Source organism: Rhinoderma darwinii, chromosome 3, assembly GCF_050947455.1.
Source record: "Rhinoderma darwinii isolate aRhiDar2 chromosome 3, aRhiDar2.hap1, whole genome shotgun sequence".
Classification (NCBI taxonomy): domain Eukaryota; kingdom Metazoa; phylum Chordata; class Amphibia; order Anura; family Rhinodermatidae; genus Rhinoderma; species Rhinoderma darwinii.
Window position 1 is genome coordinate 212,064,722 of NC_134689.1, and position 16,123 is coordinate 212,080,844.

At 39.5% G+C, this 16,123-nt stretch overlaps 1 protein-coding gene across 1 annotated transcript in view; it reads right to left on the reverse strand.

Moving 5' to 3' along the window:
* The window catches only part of SEMA3C (semaphorin 3C), a 157,031-nt gene extending 141,128 nt beyond the window's left edge, over window positions 1-15,903 (reverse strand). The window contains exons 1-2 of the mRNA XM_075857354.1: window positions 15,679-15,903; window positions 13,403-13,553 (exon numbers count right to left, since the gene is read on the reverse strand). Of these exons, the coding sequence (XP_075713469.1) occupies window positions 13,403-13,505 (103 nt within the window). The 5' untranslated portion in view covers window positions 13,506-13,553; window positions 15,679-15,903. The remainder of the gene's footprint in view (window positions 1-13,402; window positions 13,554-15,678) is intronic.
* Between the last annotated feature and the right edge of the window lie 220 nt (window positions 15,904-16,123).

Sequence of the window (16,123 nt, forward strand, 5' to 3'; positions counted from 1 at the left end):
ACAGAATGTTATTTCAAAAGACTTGGAGGTCATCTAGAAAGTTTTGGCAGTTGTGAGAGGAGTCTGTGTCTTCTTTTTGGTCAGCAGTGGTTTGCTCCTTGGACCTCTCCCATGGATGCCCTTTTTTCCCGGTGTCTTTCCTATTGTATGTGTGATACGTGCACATTGACCTTAAGGGTATGGTCACACGTACACGTCCGATACGCCTGAAATTACGGAGCTGTTTTCAGGAGAAAACAGCTCCTGAATTTCAGACGTAATGGCAAGTGCAGGCGTTTTTCGCTGCATCCACTACGGACGTAATTGGAGCTGTTTTTCTATGGAGTCAATGGAAAATGGCACCAATTACGTCCCAAGAAGTGACATGCACTTCTTTAACGCGGGCATCTTTTTTACGTGTCGTCTTTTGACAGCCGTCGGCACAGTACATCGTAAAACCCATTCAAATGAATGGGCAGATGTTTGCCGGCGCTTTGGAGACGTAAATGCCTGAATTACGTCCGTAAATAGGGTGTGTGAACCCAGCCTAACTGAGGCAAGTAAAGCCATCAGTTTTTTAGATGTTTGTCTGGGTTCTTTTGTGACCTTCTGGATGAATCATCGATGCATTCTTGGTGAACTTTTGGCAGGCCACCAACTTCTGGGAAGGTTCACTACTTTTCCAGGTTTTCTACATTTGTGGATAATGGCTCTCATTGTGGTTCGCTGGAGTCCCAGAGCCTTAGCAATAACACTTTCCAGACTGGTAGATTTCCATGACTTTGTTTGGCATCTATCTGTATTTGAATCTCTTTAGAACATGGCATCATGCGCTGCTTTTTGAGTCTTTCTATCCTACTTCACATTGCCAGATTCTATGTAAGTGATGTTTAGATTCAACAGGTTTGGCAGTAATCATGTCTGGGTGTGGCTAGTGAAATTGAACCCCATTATCAATTGAATTTGGTTACGGTACATCTTTGAAAGAGACATTTTTATCTAAAAAAATATAGTGTATTTGCTGAAACTTTCTAAATGCTTCTCATTAAATATTATTTTAACTTTTTGAGGTACAGCTGCTTTGTATTCTGTATTCAGAGCAGCTGTATCTTACGCTGAGACCTGAATCCTTCACGTCAGCGGAACGGACTGGTTCAATGAAAGCAGGTCCTGCGTGTCTCTGACGCTCAGGATCCACCAGTTATCGATCACATCTAAGTTATGATACAGGTCTCAGCGCTAGATACAACTGCCCTGTATAAAGGATACAAAGCAGCTGTATCTCAAAAAGTATAAATCAATTTTTAATAAAAAGTATTTCGAAAGTTGCACCAAACACACTGTACATAGCCTTTGACTGATTGATTTAGGTGCTAAGGGAGCAATTACTTTTCAGATAAAGCCAGGTAGGGCTGTACAGTCTTTAACCTTCAATAAATAAAATCATAATTTAAAAACACCATTTTTATATTACTTGTGTTATCTTTGTCTAAAATTAAAAGTAGTCTGATGATTTGAAATATTTAAGTGTGATAAATATGCCAAAGTAGAAAAAATTGGAAACGGGGCAAATAATTTTTTACAGCACTGTATACAAAAAACACATTTTGCACTTATGAGGGTGACATTAACAGGAATCTGTCACAAAACCCTTTAACCTTAAATATCTGAGAAATGCCTTAAAAAGTGGTACTTCCAACTTAAATGCCATTACATTTTTTTACATGCGGGTCCCAGGTCCGGGACTGGAACCTATGGGATGTTGATTTGGCGGCACGCAGCCGTCTTACCAGGTGGGTTAGGGGGTCAAATGACCCCCGTCTAGGAGATAGGTGCAGGTCCCAGAGCTGGGACCCGCATATACAGATGTAGCCATCTTTAACTTGATTCTGATAACTTGCTGCAGGGTGATATCACACAACAAAAGCCATTGAAAAGTCATTGAAAAAGTCAAGATAAGAGATCTAGACATTGTTTATTTAATGCGTTAAAAGTCAAGCTAAAGACGGCTACATCTGTATAAGACCTTTGACAAATTCCGTGGATTTCCATAAATGTTTTAGCAGGGAATACCCCACTAATGATTATAAGCTAGTAGGGCAAGTAGCCCTCCAAAAATCTTGTTCAGAGATTCGCAACAGATCGCCAGCTATATGTACACTGCTGAGAAATTGGTCCCAGCCAATCAGGTAAAAGAACCACAGCATTGTTATATAGTGTGAACTCTGAACAAAAATTTGGGGAATGGGAATGCTCAGAGAAAGATTGTCATGTGTTTTTTAGGGCATCTGTCGGTGACCAATTCCTTTTAAATACATTATATTTTGATCCTTCTGAATTTCATTTTTGTATCTTAAATAAAATAGCTACTCATTATTTATAACTTAGCGACTTCCATTAGGTTGTGACAGCTGAGTAGCGTGTTATGTCACGTCACATTTACTAAGGCTTGGTTCACACTGCATGTTTTTTGATGTGTTCTTTTGTTTTGGTTGATGAACAAAAAAAACATTGGCATCGGATCCGTCACAATTGAAACCAATGGTGATGGAAACGGAAACCTATGGTTTCTGTTTGTGTCAGTCAGGGCTCCGTTCCGACGTAACGGAACCCTGATGCAGATGTGAATGAAGCCTAATATTGATTCTAAACATTAAAAAAAATGTGACAGAGAATATATGTCTTTGATTTGCTATTTGTCCCCTAAGGAGTTTAATTTGGCTAATAGATAGCCCAAGCAGACATATATAGCAAAGGAATCAAATTAAATGGTGATTGATCATTCTACGACCATTGCAAGTGTGTACCAGTGTAATACATATAAATAAGAAAATCATCTTATAAAAGAGGTGTACTTTGACCCCATCTAGATATAATACAGGTTAGCTCTAGGCTTCAGCCTTGAAATAATACAGCAATTTAGCAGTGCTTATCATCATACATTAATATTTGTGGCCTGGAAGCACAACAAATATTACTTTACTGATTTTAGATTTGGGTGAGGCAACAATAACCTTGTTTGTGTTCTTATCTAGATTGATAAGTAACAGTGAGCCGATTGAACAACGCCAAAGGAAATATCTATAGGCTAAAACTTGTGACAAAAGCAAAGTTCTGCTATATTTTTTATGGAGACTGAGGCAGTTCTGCTCAATGTCTGAAGATTACATACAGTGTCATCCAACACCAAAAGCTGTACCCCATCTCTTCTAGCTTACTTTTCTCATTTTATGTAAATAAAGCCTAATCAATGTATGATGAAAAAGTTCTACAACTTTCTAATATCCGTTTTTTTTTTTTAATTCCTCACAATTTCTAAGATTTGCTGTCAGTGAATGGAAGCATTCTGCTGCAGGGGAAATATATGGCCTGCCACAGCTTCAGAAGTCGGATTGTGACGATCAGTTGATCATCAAGACAACACCTTTAACTAAAGCTAACTGAAGGATGAAAACTAAAATTGACATGAATGAAAATGTTATGTGAAATATTTTTCTACAAAAAAAGATGAAATAGAAAAACATAGAAAAGGTCAAATGTGAACATAGCTATACTGACGTACTAAAAGGTCTTAGCTACAAATTAATATTATAAACTTTGTTGCCAAAATAGATATCCACAGTTAGGTCCCTATCACTCATCAATATTTTAGACAGTATTTTGTTTTAGGATTTGTGATGCAAAGCCAAGAGTGGGTCCATAACATGAAAGAGGGGCAAATCTTTCCATTATACTTTTTCTCTGTGTAGGTACTACTTCTGGTTTTGGCTTCAAAATACTAGCCCAAAATACTGCTGTGTGAAAGAGGCCATATACAGGTCCAGGGCTTTCTCTGTATGAACATGCACATTTTCATGATTATGTACAAAACATCAAACTCCATGTGAAATACGGCTCTTTAAAAGATACTGTATTGATCAGAAACCTGTTAGACAATTTTCTTAGAGAGAACCTCTTGACACTCATAAATAGATAATCCATAAGATGTTTAAGTGCAGCATATTTTATAGCCCTTGTAAAATAACAAAACTCTGAAGAGAGTAAGTGATTATTTTCTGGACCAGTAAAATGTAATTTCTCCCATTTTCCATGTTAGAATACATGAATAGTCCATCGACATCATTGAGTATATAAATTATCAATACTACACATGTTTTCATCTCCTGTATGTAAACAGAGCAGTTCTAGTACTTTATGAACACCATTTATATATATTTGTTATACTGGACAACCCCTACCCCTATTAAAATAACGGTGATGACTACTCCACATATACGTAACGCTCAACTCAATACGCCTAGAATTTCACTCACAGAAATAAATAAAACAACCAATTTTTACATTATGCATATGGCAAGAATGAAGTTGCAAAAAGTCCCCCTAAAATAAGAATGTTATATACAGTAGGGCAGATTTACTATTCAAAATACAACAAAATTCTGGCTGAAATGGAACCAGAAATGTGGCATACAGTGCATGCTGTGCGCCACATTTATTAACTGTTTTAGACACCTTTTCAACACGCTTAACAAGGGGGCATCGCAATAGGGAATGGGACGTGGTCTGGCGGAAATGTGCATGGTTTCAAGTGTGACACCTACGCTTTTGAGCAAAGAAATGGCGGAAACAAAGCCAACTAATAGGTGGCATAAGGAAGAGAAAAGTGTCCAACATGTCTAGCTAGATGTGGCAAATGTATCAAAGCGCGCACCACTTTGATAAATTTTCTGACTGCCTTGTCTAGGTTTACGCAGTCTAAAACTTAGACAGTATTAGTAATATTTACCATTTTTTCAGATGTCTCAGAAGCGAAGAGACACTTATCTTTTGTGCACACATGTAGGCATTTTATAGCTACGCCAGAAAAAGTTAAATATTAAACAGTAGTCCACGTGAATAGACATTCCACTCATGCTGCATAGCTTTTGCAGAAATTGGCAGTCAGATAAAAAGTAAATAAAAGAAAGCACAAATCCCCTGAGTAATGTTGACCACAAAATGTGAAATCTGACAAAATACTGTGGCTACCAGCCCCTGGGGACGAGAAATGTATTTCAGATCAGGCTCTTATGCAATCGACGAGTGTTTCTAGAAACTCAACAGGAGAAGTATTGCTCTAGTTGTGTGATAGAAGCTGCACTGAGAGAATGCACAGCCTGCTATATAGAATCAAAGCAGCAAGGGAGCATGTACTGAAGGTCGATGACCTGATACTTGATATGCAGGATATAATACAGCCACATGGAAAATGTGCAATTAGCCAGATCATAAACTAGCAAGTTGAACACGTGACACGCTTACCCACAGGGACAGATTAAAGTTAGTGAGCTACTCGGACCCCACCTGATTCCTATCACAGCCACATATGGGTGAGGTAGCCGTGCATGCACTTGGCCTTTTCCACTAAAGTCTATAGGAGTTAAGGAGACAGCCAAGCCAGTGAATCCTTTAGACTTCAAAAGATAGACCCACTTATGCATGGCAATATTTGCATCTTTTTAGCTAATAAGGTTTAATGAATGGCCATCAGAGAAGGTGGGCTAATGGAGACCCCTTATGTCCCCAATGTGGTGAATGCCCTAGGGCACATGCCCCATGTGCCCACCATATAATTGGGCTTGCTTACCTACTTTACAGTCCTTACCTTTAAATGTTATGTAAACCTTTATTTTATTTTTAATAAAAATATTAGTCAGTGATTAGTGCAACTTTCTAAATAGTTTTTATTAAAAATTATTTTTTCTTTGAGACACAGCTGCTCTATATTCTCTATACAGAGCAGCTGTATTGTGCACTAGGACCTGAATCTGTCAGTCCCGAAGACCTGACAAGTTCAGTGTCAGTGGGTCCTGCATATCTCGGACACACAGGATCCACCTGTAATCTATCACATCTTAGTTATGAACTTAGATATGATAGCTTACAGGTGGATACTGTTTGTCAGAGACACAAAGGACCCGCTGTCACTGAACCCGTCAGTCCCGCAGACCTGACGTGAGCAGGATATAGCGCAAGATACAGCTGCTCTGTATAGAGAACAAAGAGCAGCTATATCTCAAAAAGTAAAAATAAATTTTAATAAAACTATCTAGAAAGTTGCACTAATCACACTGACTAACTTTTTTATTAAAAAAAAAAATGCATTTCAAAGGTTTACATAGCCTTCAACTAGACAAATGTTCATGACAATTTACCTCATTCTCTATAATATCAAATACTGACAGCCAATAATTTGTGTACTCCTTTATTCATAGCCCATTCATATGCTCTGCACATGATACATCCCCCTCCTACTTGATCCATTATACCTTGGATGCAATCTCAATAGGTTTTGATAAGAAGTGAAGCTGACATAACGCTACGGCCATACAGACAGGCCTACATTCAGGATGCTATGGCACACATCCAAGTCCATGATGCACTTAATATAGAAAGTAAACACTACAGAGGGGCCTGTGGGCCTAGGCATCCATGCAGTTGCTGATTCCACACACACCCAGGCTTAGGAAAGGCCACAGGGCAAGTGGATTCTCCCTGTGCTGAGAAGAATTTAATCAAATTCTGCAAAGGGAATATATGCAAGTGCTAATTCCTTTAATTATACTTATGTGGGAAAGATCAACAACACTTGGAGAAATTAATTTCATTAAATGCAGAAATCTCATTTCATTCAAAGTGCATACGAACATACTATACAATATTCAGAAGTTCAATGATTCTCCCCAGATCCACCAAAACTTTGTGTGTCAATATCATTGGAATACATTGGTTTTCATCAGATAAACACACAATTCTCAGCCATTCCCTTGGTAATTTACCACACAGACTAGTAACAATAGTCAGCAATCACTCAGACAGTTTTATATTAGAAGTTACTGCAGGAACTGACATTTTCTATAGCGAAGGTTTCTTTTAACTGAAGAAATTTACAGAACAGCGGGATAAGTGAACAATATGCTGTGACCTATTTAAATATGCACTTAAAATGTATAGTTCAGGCAATTAACCAAGAAAATGTCGCTCTGTTTCTTTAACTGGACTCTTGAAAACGAAAGCACCAATTTTATGCATTGATGACAATGATGAATAGACCCCAAGATAACTCTTGATCACAGAAAAGCCTGGAAACAAGAGGAAAGGAAGATAGTTCCTGCTTGAATTAGTAATGCCCAACTTACTCCGCATAATAGTAGTACCAGATATGGCTGACCTCTGCCCCATCTCTTGTTCTCTGCAGCTATAGAACACACATATCACTTATGGGGCTGCTGACTCCCATTATAAATGTCGTATTCTGGTGTTAATAGAATTTAAACTGAAAGGATCAAAATGCTTTCAGGCCTATCCTTATACAATCTGTATTTCTTAATGTTACATTGAATTAGAATTAAAACTACCATTCTGTCACTAAAGCAAATCTCTAATGAAAATCCCTTTATCTTCCTTTGTCTTATTTGGAAAAGCAGTATCCCGGATTTCCTTTTCAATAGTGTTAAAGCCAAAAAGAATTGTTCAGACCCATAATCCAATTTGCAACTAAGATCTCACTTGCTTGGACTTCAATGCTCAGACACACATTTCTAAGTGGTGATATACATGTGATTATATATATATATATATATATATATATATATATATATAGATAGATACACACACACACACAATTACACACACACCAATTTTCACAGATATATTTGCCATTATACAATAGACTTGAATGTCACAGATATCCAGGTGTGATCATGCCATTTTCATTATATCTGTATCTGTTCTCAATGGTGCTCACAGTTTAGTTTTCCCATAGCATGGACACATACGTAAAACCCTTTAGGGCAATCTCTAGGGAGACCAAACCCACATGTTTCGGGCTGATTGCTACATATATGCTAGGGGTATACTCAGAAATTGCTTTTTGTAATGAATACCCTTAAAATGCCATAGTTAAAAACTAAGCCATTAGTTAAATTGGCCCATCCCCCTAACACTTCTACTCAGACTAGAACTAAACAGTTCTGGGGTGGGAAATATGAATGGGAGGCTTTAAACACTGAAAGTTAGGTCCTTGTCAAAGGAAAACGTTACACCTATATTCATAATTTCAATAAGATACCAAATAATTGCAGAGCCATTGTATATAAGGATAGCCATAGGCAGGAAAATTTGTGAACAACACCGACCGTCAGTGATAGATCTGTCCAACCTTGGACACTGTGTGCAGTTCAAAAAATATCTCATAGATGATGCACCATAATAACTATTCTTCTACCAAGACAAAAGATATCACTCAATGCACTGATAGCATTAGGTGTCCATACACAGCCCAATTCTCCACACAGTCTACAGTATTATGCCCATTATATGTATAGCTAGCAAAAGCTTATCAGGTGCAATACGGTCTTGAAAACCTGTACTGCACTACATGCCCCATCATACAGTGTTACTGAATTTCACAATTAGATAACACTTTGAATTATAAATAGTCACGTTCGATATATAATAATAATAATAACAACAACAACAACAAGTCTGTCAATGTTAAGGAAGCATGAACTTTTCCACTGACAAAAAATTTAAAGGGGCAAATCCATAAAAATGGTACTTTGACTAGAGATTCAGGAACACCGACTACTACTATATCGATTTAGGAGGGCGTCAGCTCTTCTCCAGGTTATTATAATACCATTTATGTGATAGGATTTGTAGACAAAGAGAAAAGTACACATGACAAGAGCAGTGCCTTCTGGAACATTGAGTCACATTTGACATTCGTACGGTACTGTAAGAATATAATGTGGCAAGCACAAGCTGTATTCTGTTTTATTTAAACTTATTACATTTCTGTCCTTTTTTAAACTACCTAATTGCTTTGGAGCAATTTATGTCCTAAATATAGAAGAAAGCTGCAGGTTCCACAAAGACAAAGAAGCGATAGCATGAGTCACGTGACGAAGATAATAATCAGCGTTACTATTCTCACCTTCCCTTATGTGGTAGCCGACTTTACAGCTCATAAATACATTTACCAGAGGGAAACCACAGCGCTTTTATTCATGCAAAACACACTCAACTTGATAACAAGTTTTATGGCAGTTGTGAGGTTGGAATAGGATGAATGGAAAAATATAGGTATTAAAATATCAATAGAATTTGACAGGCAAAAAGATAAAAAATAAAAGCCTTTTTATATATATTAATGGTACAATAACTTAATTACAAACCTTCTCATTTACTTGAAGCAAATTCTATTTAGCAGTGGAGAATACTAAACATTTCAATGTCCTTGAGAAAAATGATTTGCTGGAATTTTATATCACTGATACTTCATAATTAATCATAAACATCGAACCCTTATGTGTTTACTGTCACAACAGTACAGCTCACTATACACAGCTAAAACCCCACAAAGGGGAAGAAGCCGCAGCCAGACCCCTCTGACGGCAGCTTATCATTCACTGGGAGCAAGCACTTACCCTGCTGCGCATGGGAGCGATCATTAAATATATGGCCCTATATGACCCCCACTGATTTCACTGTGCTTGGGCGCCACCATAAAATAAACGGCCCTTTATGACAGCCACTCATCCCACTGTGCATGTAGGCCGTTATAAAATATATAGCCCTACATAACAGCCACCTATCCTGCTGTGAATGGGGGCCACCAATAAATATATGGCCCTATATGACAGCCACCATTAAATATATGGCCCTATAAGAAAGCCACCTATTCTGCTGTGCATGGGGCCACCATTAAAGAGGCTCTGTCACCAGATTTTGCAGCCCCTATCTGCTATTGCAGCAGATCGGCGCTGCAATGTAGATTACAGTAACGTTTTTATTTTTAAAAAACGAGCATTTTTGGCCAAGTTATGACCATTTTCGTATTTATGCAAATGAGGCTTGCAAAAGTACAACTGGGCGTGTTGAAAAGTAAAAGTACAACTGGGCGTGTATTATGTGCGTACATCGGGGCGTGTTTACTACTTTTACTAGCTGGGCGTTCTGATGAGAAGTATCATCCACTTCTCTTCAGAACGCCCAGCTTCTGGCAGTGCAGATCTGTGACGTCACTCACAGGTCCTGCATCGTGTCGGCACCAGAGGCTACAGTTGATTCTGCAGCAGCATCAGCATTTGCAGGTAAGTAGCTACATCGACTTACCTGCAAACGCCGATGCTGCTGCAGAATCATCTGTAGCCTCTGGTGCCGATGTGTCCTGACACGATGCAGGACCTGTGAGTGACGTCACAGCGTGATCTCTGGAGAACACGGCTGTGTATGCACTGCCAGAAGCTGGGCGTTGTGAAGAGAAGTGGATAATGCTTCTATACACAACGCCCAGCTAGTAATAGTAGTAAACACGCCCCGATGTACGCACATAATACACGCCCAGTTGTACTTTTACTTTTCAACACGCCCAGTTGTACTTTTGCAAGCCTCATTTGCATAAATACAAAAATGGTCATAACTTGGCCAAAAATGCTCGTTTTTTAAAAATAAAAACGTTACTGTAATCTACATTGCAGCGCCTATCTGCTGCAATAGCAGATAGGGGTTGCAAAATCTGGTGACAGAGCCTCTTTAAATATATAGCCTTATATGAAAGCCACTCAGCCCACTGTGCATATAGACCACCATATAATATATAGCCCTACATGACAGCCACCTATCCTGTTGTGCATGGGGCCACCATTAAATAGATGGCCCTTTATAACAACTTCCTATACTGCTGTGTATGGAGACCACTATTAAATATATGGGGCTACATGACTGCCGCTTATAACTTTGTGCATGTGTGCCCCAAATTAAATATATGATCATATATGATAACCACCTATCCTCATGTGCATGGGGGCCACTATTACATATATGGCGCTGCATGACTGCCAACTATCCTGCTGTGCAGGAGAGTCAACATTAAATATAAAGTCCTATATGACAGCCACCTATCCTACTCTCTAATTCAGAAACAGGTAGAATGGCTTCAGCCCCTAACCAGGCTCACGCGAACATCCAAAAGCACAAAAGCAGTAAATGGTAACAAATTACACACAGATATTTTACAGTCAACCACAAGGTCAAGTAATTTAGCAGTAGCGGAATAAACTCGTACGGAAACCGATTCTTCTATGATATCTTTATCCTTTTAAATAAATGATTGATGAAAATGAACGGACTTATTTTTTCTTATAAACGTCATCCTACGGATGCTTGTGAGCATTTTTTTGTGTGTGTGTTTGCCAAGTCACATTTGTTTAAAGGGATCCTGTCATCAACATCTTACCTGTCAAACTAGCCTGACCCCTCAATAGCCGCAGCTGTCCAGAGTTCGTTCCTGTCGCTCTTCTTTCCAGAAGTCCTCCTCTGTCGGTAAATGTAGTCGTTTAAACTCTTCCCGCCTTTTATGGTAATTATTTTTCCCTCTGGGATGGAGCTTAACCACGCCCACTGCCACCACCTGTCCGGCCCTGACTGGCTAAGGAGCTGTCAATCGAAAAGAAGGAGGTGGAGTCCACTCTGAGATGCTGTAGGAATGAAAATCTGACTCTTTTCAGATGAAGATTTGACTCTTTTCTGCTCATTTGCATACGGTGTGGGACCACTGAAAAACGGAATACTAAAGGTACAGAACTTACTTAGAACATATTTATAGCTTAGATGACAATGATTTTTCACCCACTTTCACCAGGTATTGCTGGCTTTATAGCTAAAATGCTGGTGACAGGTTCCCTTTAAGAGAGAAGGAGGAAAAGGTGCACAAGGACACATCCAAGCCAATAAATTGCATTGGAACACGAAAAGCCCCTATAATCCATCACACGTTAGGGAAATTCATTTACAACCTAATATATTGTATTGATGGAAACAGATATCAGTCACACAAGATTTGGAGCACAATAAAATGCACCGACACTTCCAACCCCTGTTATTAAATAAGAAAAAAAAAACAATAAAAATACTGTAATAATGAACACCTCTAAGGCTATGTTCACATCTGCATCAGGGCTCCGTTCCGATGTTCCAGCGGAGCTTTTGGTCGGAACGGAGCCATGACTGACACAAACTGAAACCACCGTCAAAACGACAGAACCCTTGCACAATGGAGACAAATGGAAACCATTGGCACCGGATCCGTCACCATTAAAACCATGAGGGAGGAGAGGAGTTGCAGACAATCACCCCAATCAGACTGAACAACCCCTTAGGGTAAGTTCATACAAGTCGGATACGCTGCGTAAGAGTACACAGCGTATCAGACCTAGAACCCGCTGCGAAAAAAAGAGCCGTTTTTTTACAATTTCAAATACCTACCTTCACTGGCATTGCCATAGCGACGCGTCCCTCTGGTCCCCGTGAAGCCGAACCTCCTGTGATGACGCTGTAGCCCATGTGACCGCTACAGCCTGTGATTGGCTGCAGCAGTCACATGGGATAAAACGTCATCCCAGAAGGCCAGGTATGGAGGTGAGAAGGGGAGACAAGGAGCCATAGCTAAGACAATGCCAGGGAAGTAAAAACATATTTTCTATTAAATTTGAAAAAAATAAAAAATAAAATATATATATATATATATATATATTATATATGTATATATATATGGGTAATTTATTTATTTATTTTTTCAAATTTGCAATTTTGCAGTGGAAACACTTCCAGTCTATTTTTGCGGATTTTACCTACCCATTGAACTCAATGGGGAAAAACTACAACAAAACTGCAGCATAAATGGACTTGCTGCAGATTAAAAATCTGCACCGCAGGTCAATTTTTTTATGTTTTCTCAGTTTATTTGTTTCACATCTTGTGTGTGAAATGTGTTCAAATATCACCCACACTATGCTGCTGCTATAATACACTGCGGATTTTCCACAATGAGGCCTGTAGCGGAAAATCCGCAGCTAATCCTCCCAGTGTGCACATACCCTTACAGTACAATAGTCTTTATAACTTTAGTAGGTGATGTCAGACACAAATATGAATCTATTTTCCATTCGGTTATTAATACTGTATCACTATTCTTCACTATTTTCCATTCTGATTTTATTCTGTGCGGAATTTTTCATCATTCAGAGGAAAAGGTTTGGTTTTAATAAGAGAACTCTGCCAAGTCTGCGCTAGGTTCTCATATGTCTTTCATAGTATGTAAAGTATACAGCCAGTTGTAACCTTGACTGGCGTCCAGCATGCAGTAGCAGATGAATCAATCAGGCCCAGACCGTGCAATGACTAAGCCCCTGGAGCTGGCATGACGCTCTGCACTTTTACCCTCATAGTGATTTATACATAAACGTATAGCTCTCAATTTCATATCTAACATCCTCATTCTTCATAGATTAACCTCTGATCAAAAACTGACATGTGCATAAACCATGCTAAATAATGGCTGGTGCTTCTAAGCTTAGAAGATAAAAGATATATTTCTTACCATCAAATGTCAAAGCAATTCTTGCCTGCGGCTGTGAAGATCCCATGGCATAAGTGGTGTACACAGCTAGCCCAATCATAACCTGGAGTACCGCAGATGCCATGCTGGTTGAATGTTCTTTATTTTTATATATAAATCCAGGCCTTGTAACCTGTAAGAGAAGATGATGAAATCATTAGACCTGCTCGCCAAGCTATGTATTAAGATATATCAAGGCAGGAAACATAAAATAGTCGTATCATGTGAAAAATAACTCCACCTGCTGGAGGGAGAACCACGAACTTGAAATGTGAAGGCTATGTCCCCCTATGTCCACATTCCACAATGTCAGCCCATAGTGAGCATGTGTGATCACAGGATGTACATAAGCAGGTACTAATAGAGTGCCCGTCCCAATTCTATTCTGACCAGGCTTTCTACCGCCTGGACCTGAATACACACTAGGAGCTTCTCCAACATTTTCTCAGCTGTGATAACATCTTGTGGACTTCTCTTCAAACACAACAGACACATTAAAGTATCATCATCCATAAAGCACATAAAGTAAAGCATAACAAACAGTCGCTCTCTTCAAATAGGTTTTTAGTCTGTGGTATTAACATTCACCTAGTGTTACAGCAGGGCAAACCCAAACGCAACTCAATATAAAGTAAACAAGGGAAGGGGCTGCTATCAGAAGGGGGACACATAGAGAAAGGCTGATCCATTCTGTCTTCATAGTATGTCACCTGCAGCAGATACATACACAGGTCTGGCCAGGGACACATCTCCTTTTGTTTCATTCTTTCTTTATTTGTTTTGATTCTTTGTAATTTTATTTGTTTTCTACTTCCCCAATTGTAAAGTGTTGCAGACTATGTTTGTGCTATGTTGTGACTATGTTTGCGCTATATAAATAAAGATGATCATCATGATGACTATATGTGCAGAATCCTGATTTGCTTACACCTCTATCATTATATATACAGTATAATAGAGATGTAAAGGGGTTCTGTCTCAGCGGAGTGTGAAAATGCTCATGAAACCATTAGATTCCCCAGCGGAGATCCTGGCTTATATCGCTGTGTGAACAATGTGACACTGGATCATCACTACTGCTAAAGAAGCTCCAGTCCCAAGCCCCAGCTATGCCCACCTCCCATAGGGGACCCCTGTATGGGCTACTATCTAGGCTACACAGGCAGGGTCTATGGATGCCCATATACCACAATCTACACAGCAAGTACAGACTCGATGATCAGTAATGTAAAGACAGGTCCATCTAGGATTTATCAGAAATGGCGCAAATTGCATCCCTTTGATTTGTACATGCACACCAATATGTTACTCCTAATATTGGCTAATACAGATTCAGAACAGATTTGGAGCCAATTTTGTCCACATTCATTTTATGCACCATTTTCTAGCCGAGATCTGATCTTAGGGAACTAAACGATAAACCAATTATATTTACATTTTTGGTTGAGATTTACTGAAATAACAATAATAAACCTGTAAAAGAAACAATGCCACAGCTTCATAGCATATAACCTATAGCTGCATTTCATGTGTCAGATACACAACTGTGTCCGATGAGTCACCTAAGATGATCAGAATTATTAGCAACTATGTCACAATGTCGCCATTAATATTGTGATACACACACTGTACAATACAGATCACTATACTAAACTATCCAAGTATTTAACCCCAAATCTGCTATCCTGCATCTTGTTTCTGCATAGATATAGTCTGTATATCTATTTTTCTATCACATACCTGTCTATCTATCTATCTGTCTATCTGTCTGTCTGTCTGTCTATCTATCTATCTGTCGTCTATCTATCTATCTAATATCTGTGTATCTATCTATCTAATATCTGTGTATCTATCTATCTATCTCATCTCTCATATCTATCTATCTATCCGTTTACAAAAAATTATAAGTCTCACATATCTGCTACTGTAAGTATAAAGTATACAAGTCATTGGTATCGCCACCTAAGCCCATTTTTGCTATATCCATACTATTGCTCTGCAGTTTAGGATGAAAGGAGTGATGTGCTGCAGGTCCTAGTACAGTGTGGACGGGACGGAGCCACATGAAGGTCTCTGTATAAGATAAGAATTGCTATGTGCCCGGGTAGAGCCATCTGTCCACCACACTAGCCCGGCCTGGAGAGGGCTATAGAACAGTGGAGGGGGCAGGTGCCCGGTCTCATACATTACAGATTCTAGATATCCTGACAGAAGTTCAGCTCCACAGCTGTCATTGCTGCACATGGAAAGTAACGTACCCAACTCTGGAGGGAATCACAGGAGCTCCACAGCTCGCGGGTTACAGGCAGGCGCGGATACTTCCCATTACCAGTGCGCACTCTGTTCTTAGTAAATGTCGCTTCTCCTCTGAGCAGTAATCCCGGCTCCTAGGACGTGTCAGCAATGTCTTGTGAGGCACACAGTGCATGGAAAGTAGCCGAGTGGTGTCAGTCAGTGAGCGGGAGGCGTGCTGCCCCCTGGCTGCTCAATCCAGTACACTGCTGAGGAGAGTGTCAGCCACACCCATCACTGTGACTCCCGGGAGAAGGGGGACATGGAGCTGGACCAGTGCTGCCCTCCCTCCATGCTGGGACACATGTGCGGCAGGAGACGCTGCTGCTGGACGACTTTCATGCGCTTTCCTCTTCTTTATTTTCTTTTTATGTGGAAATGTTCTTATGAGCAGGTAGTGTGCTTCATGGA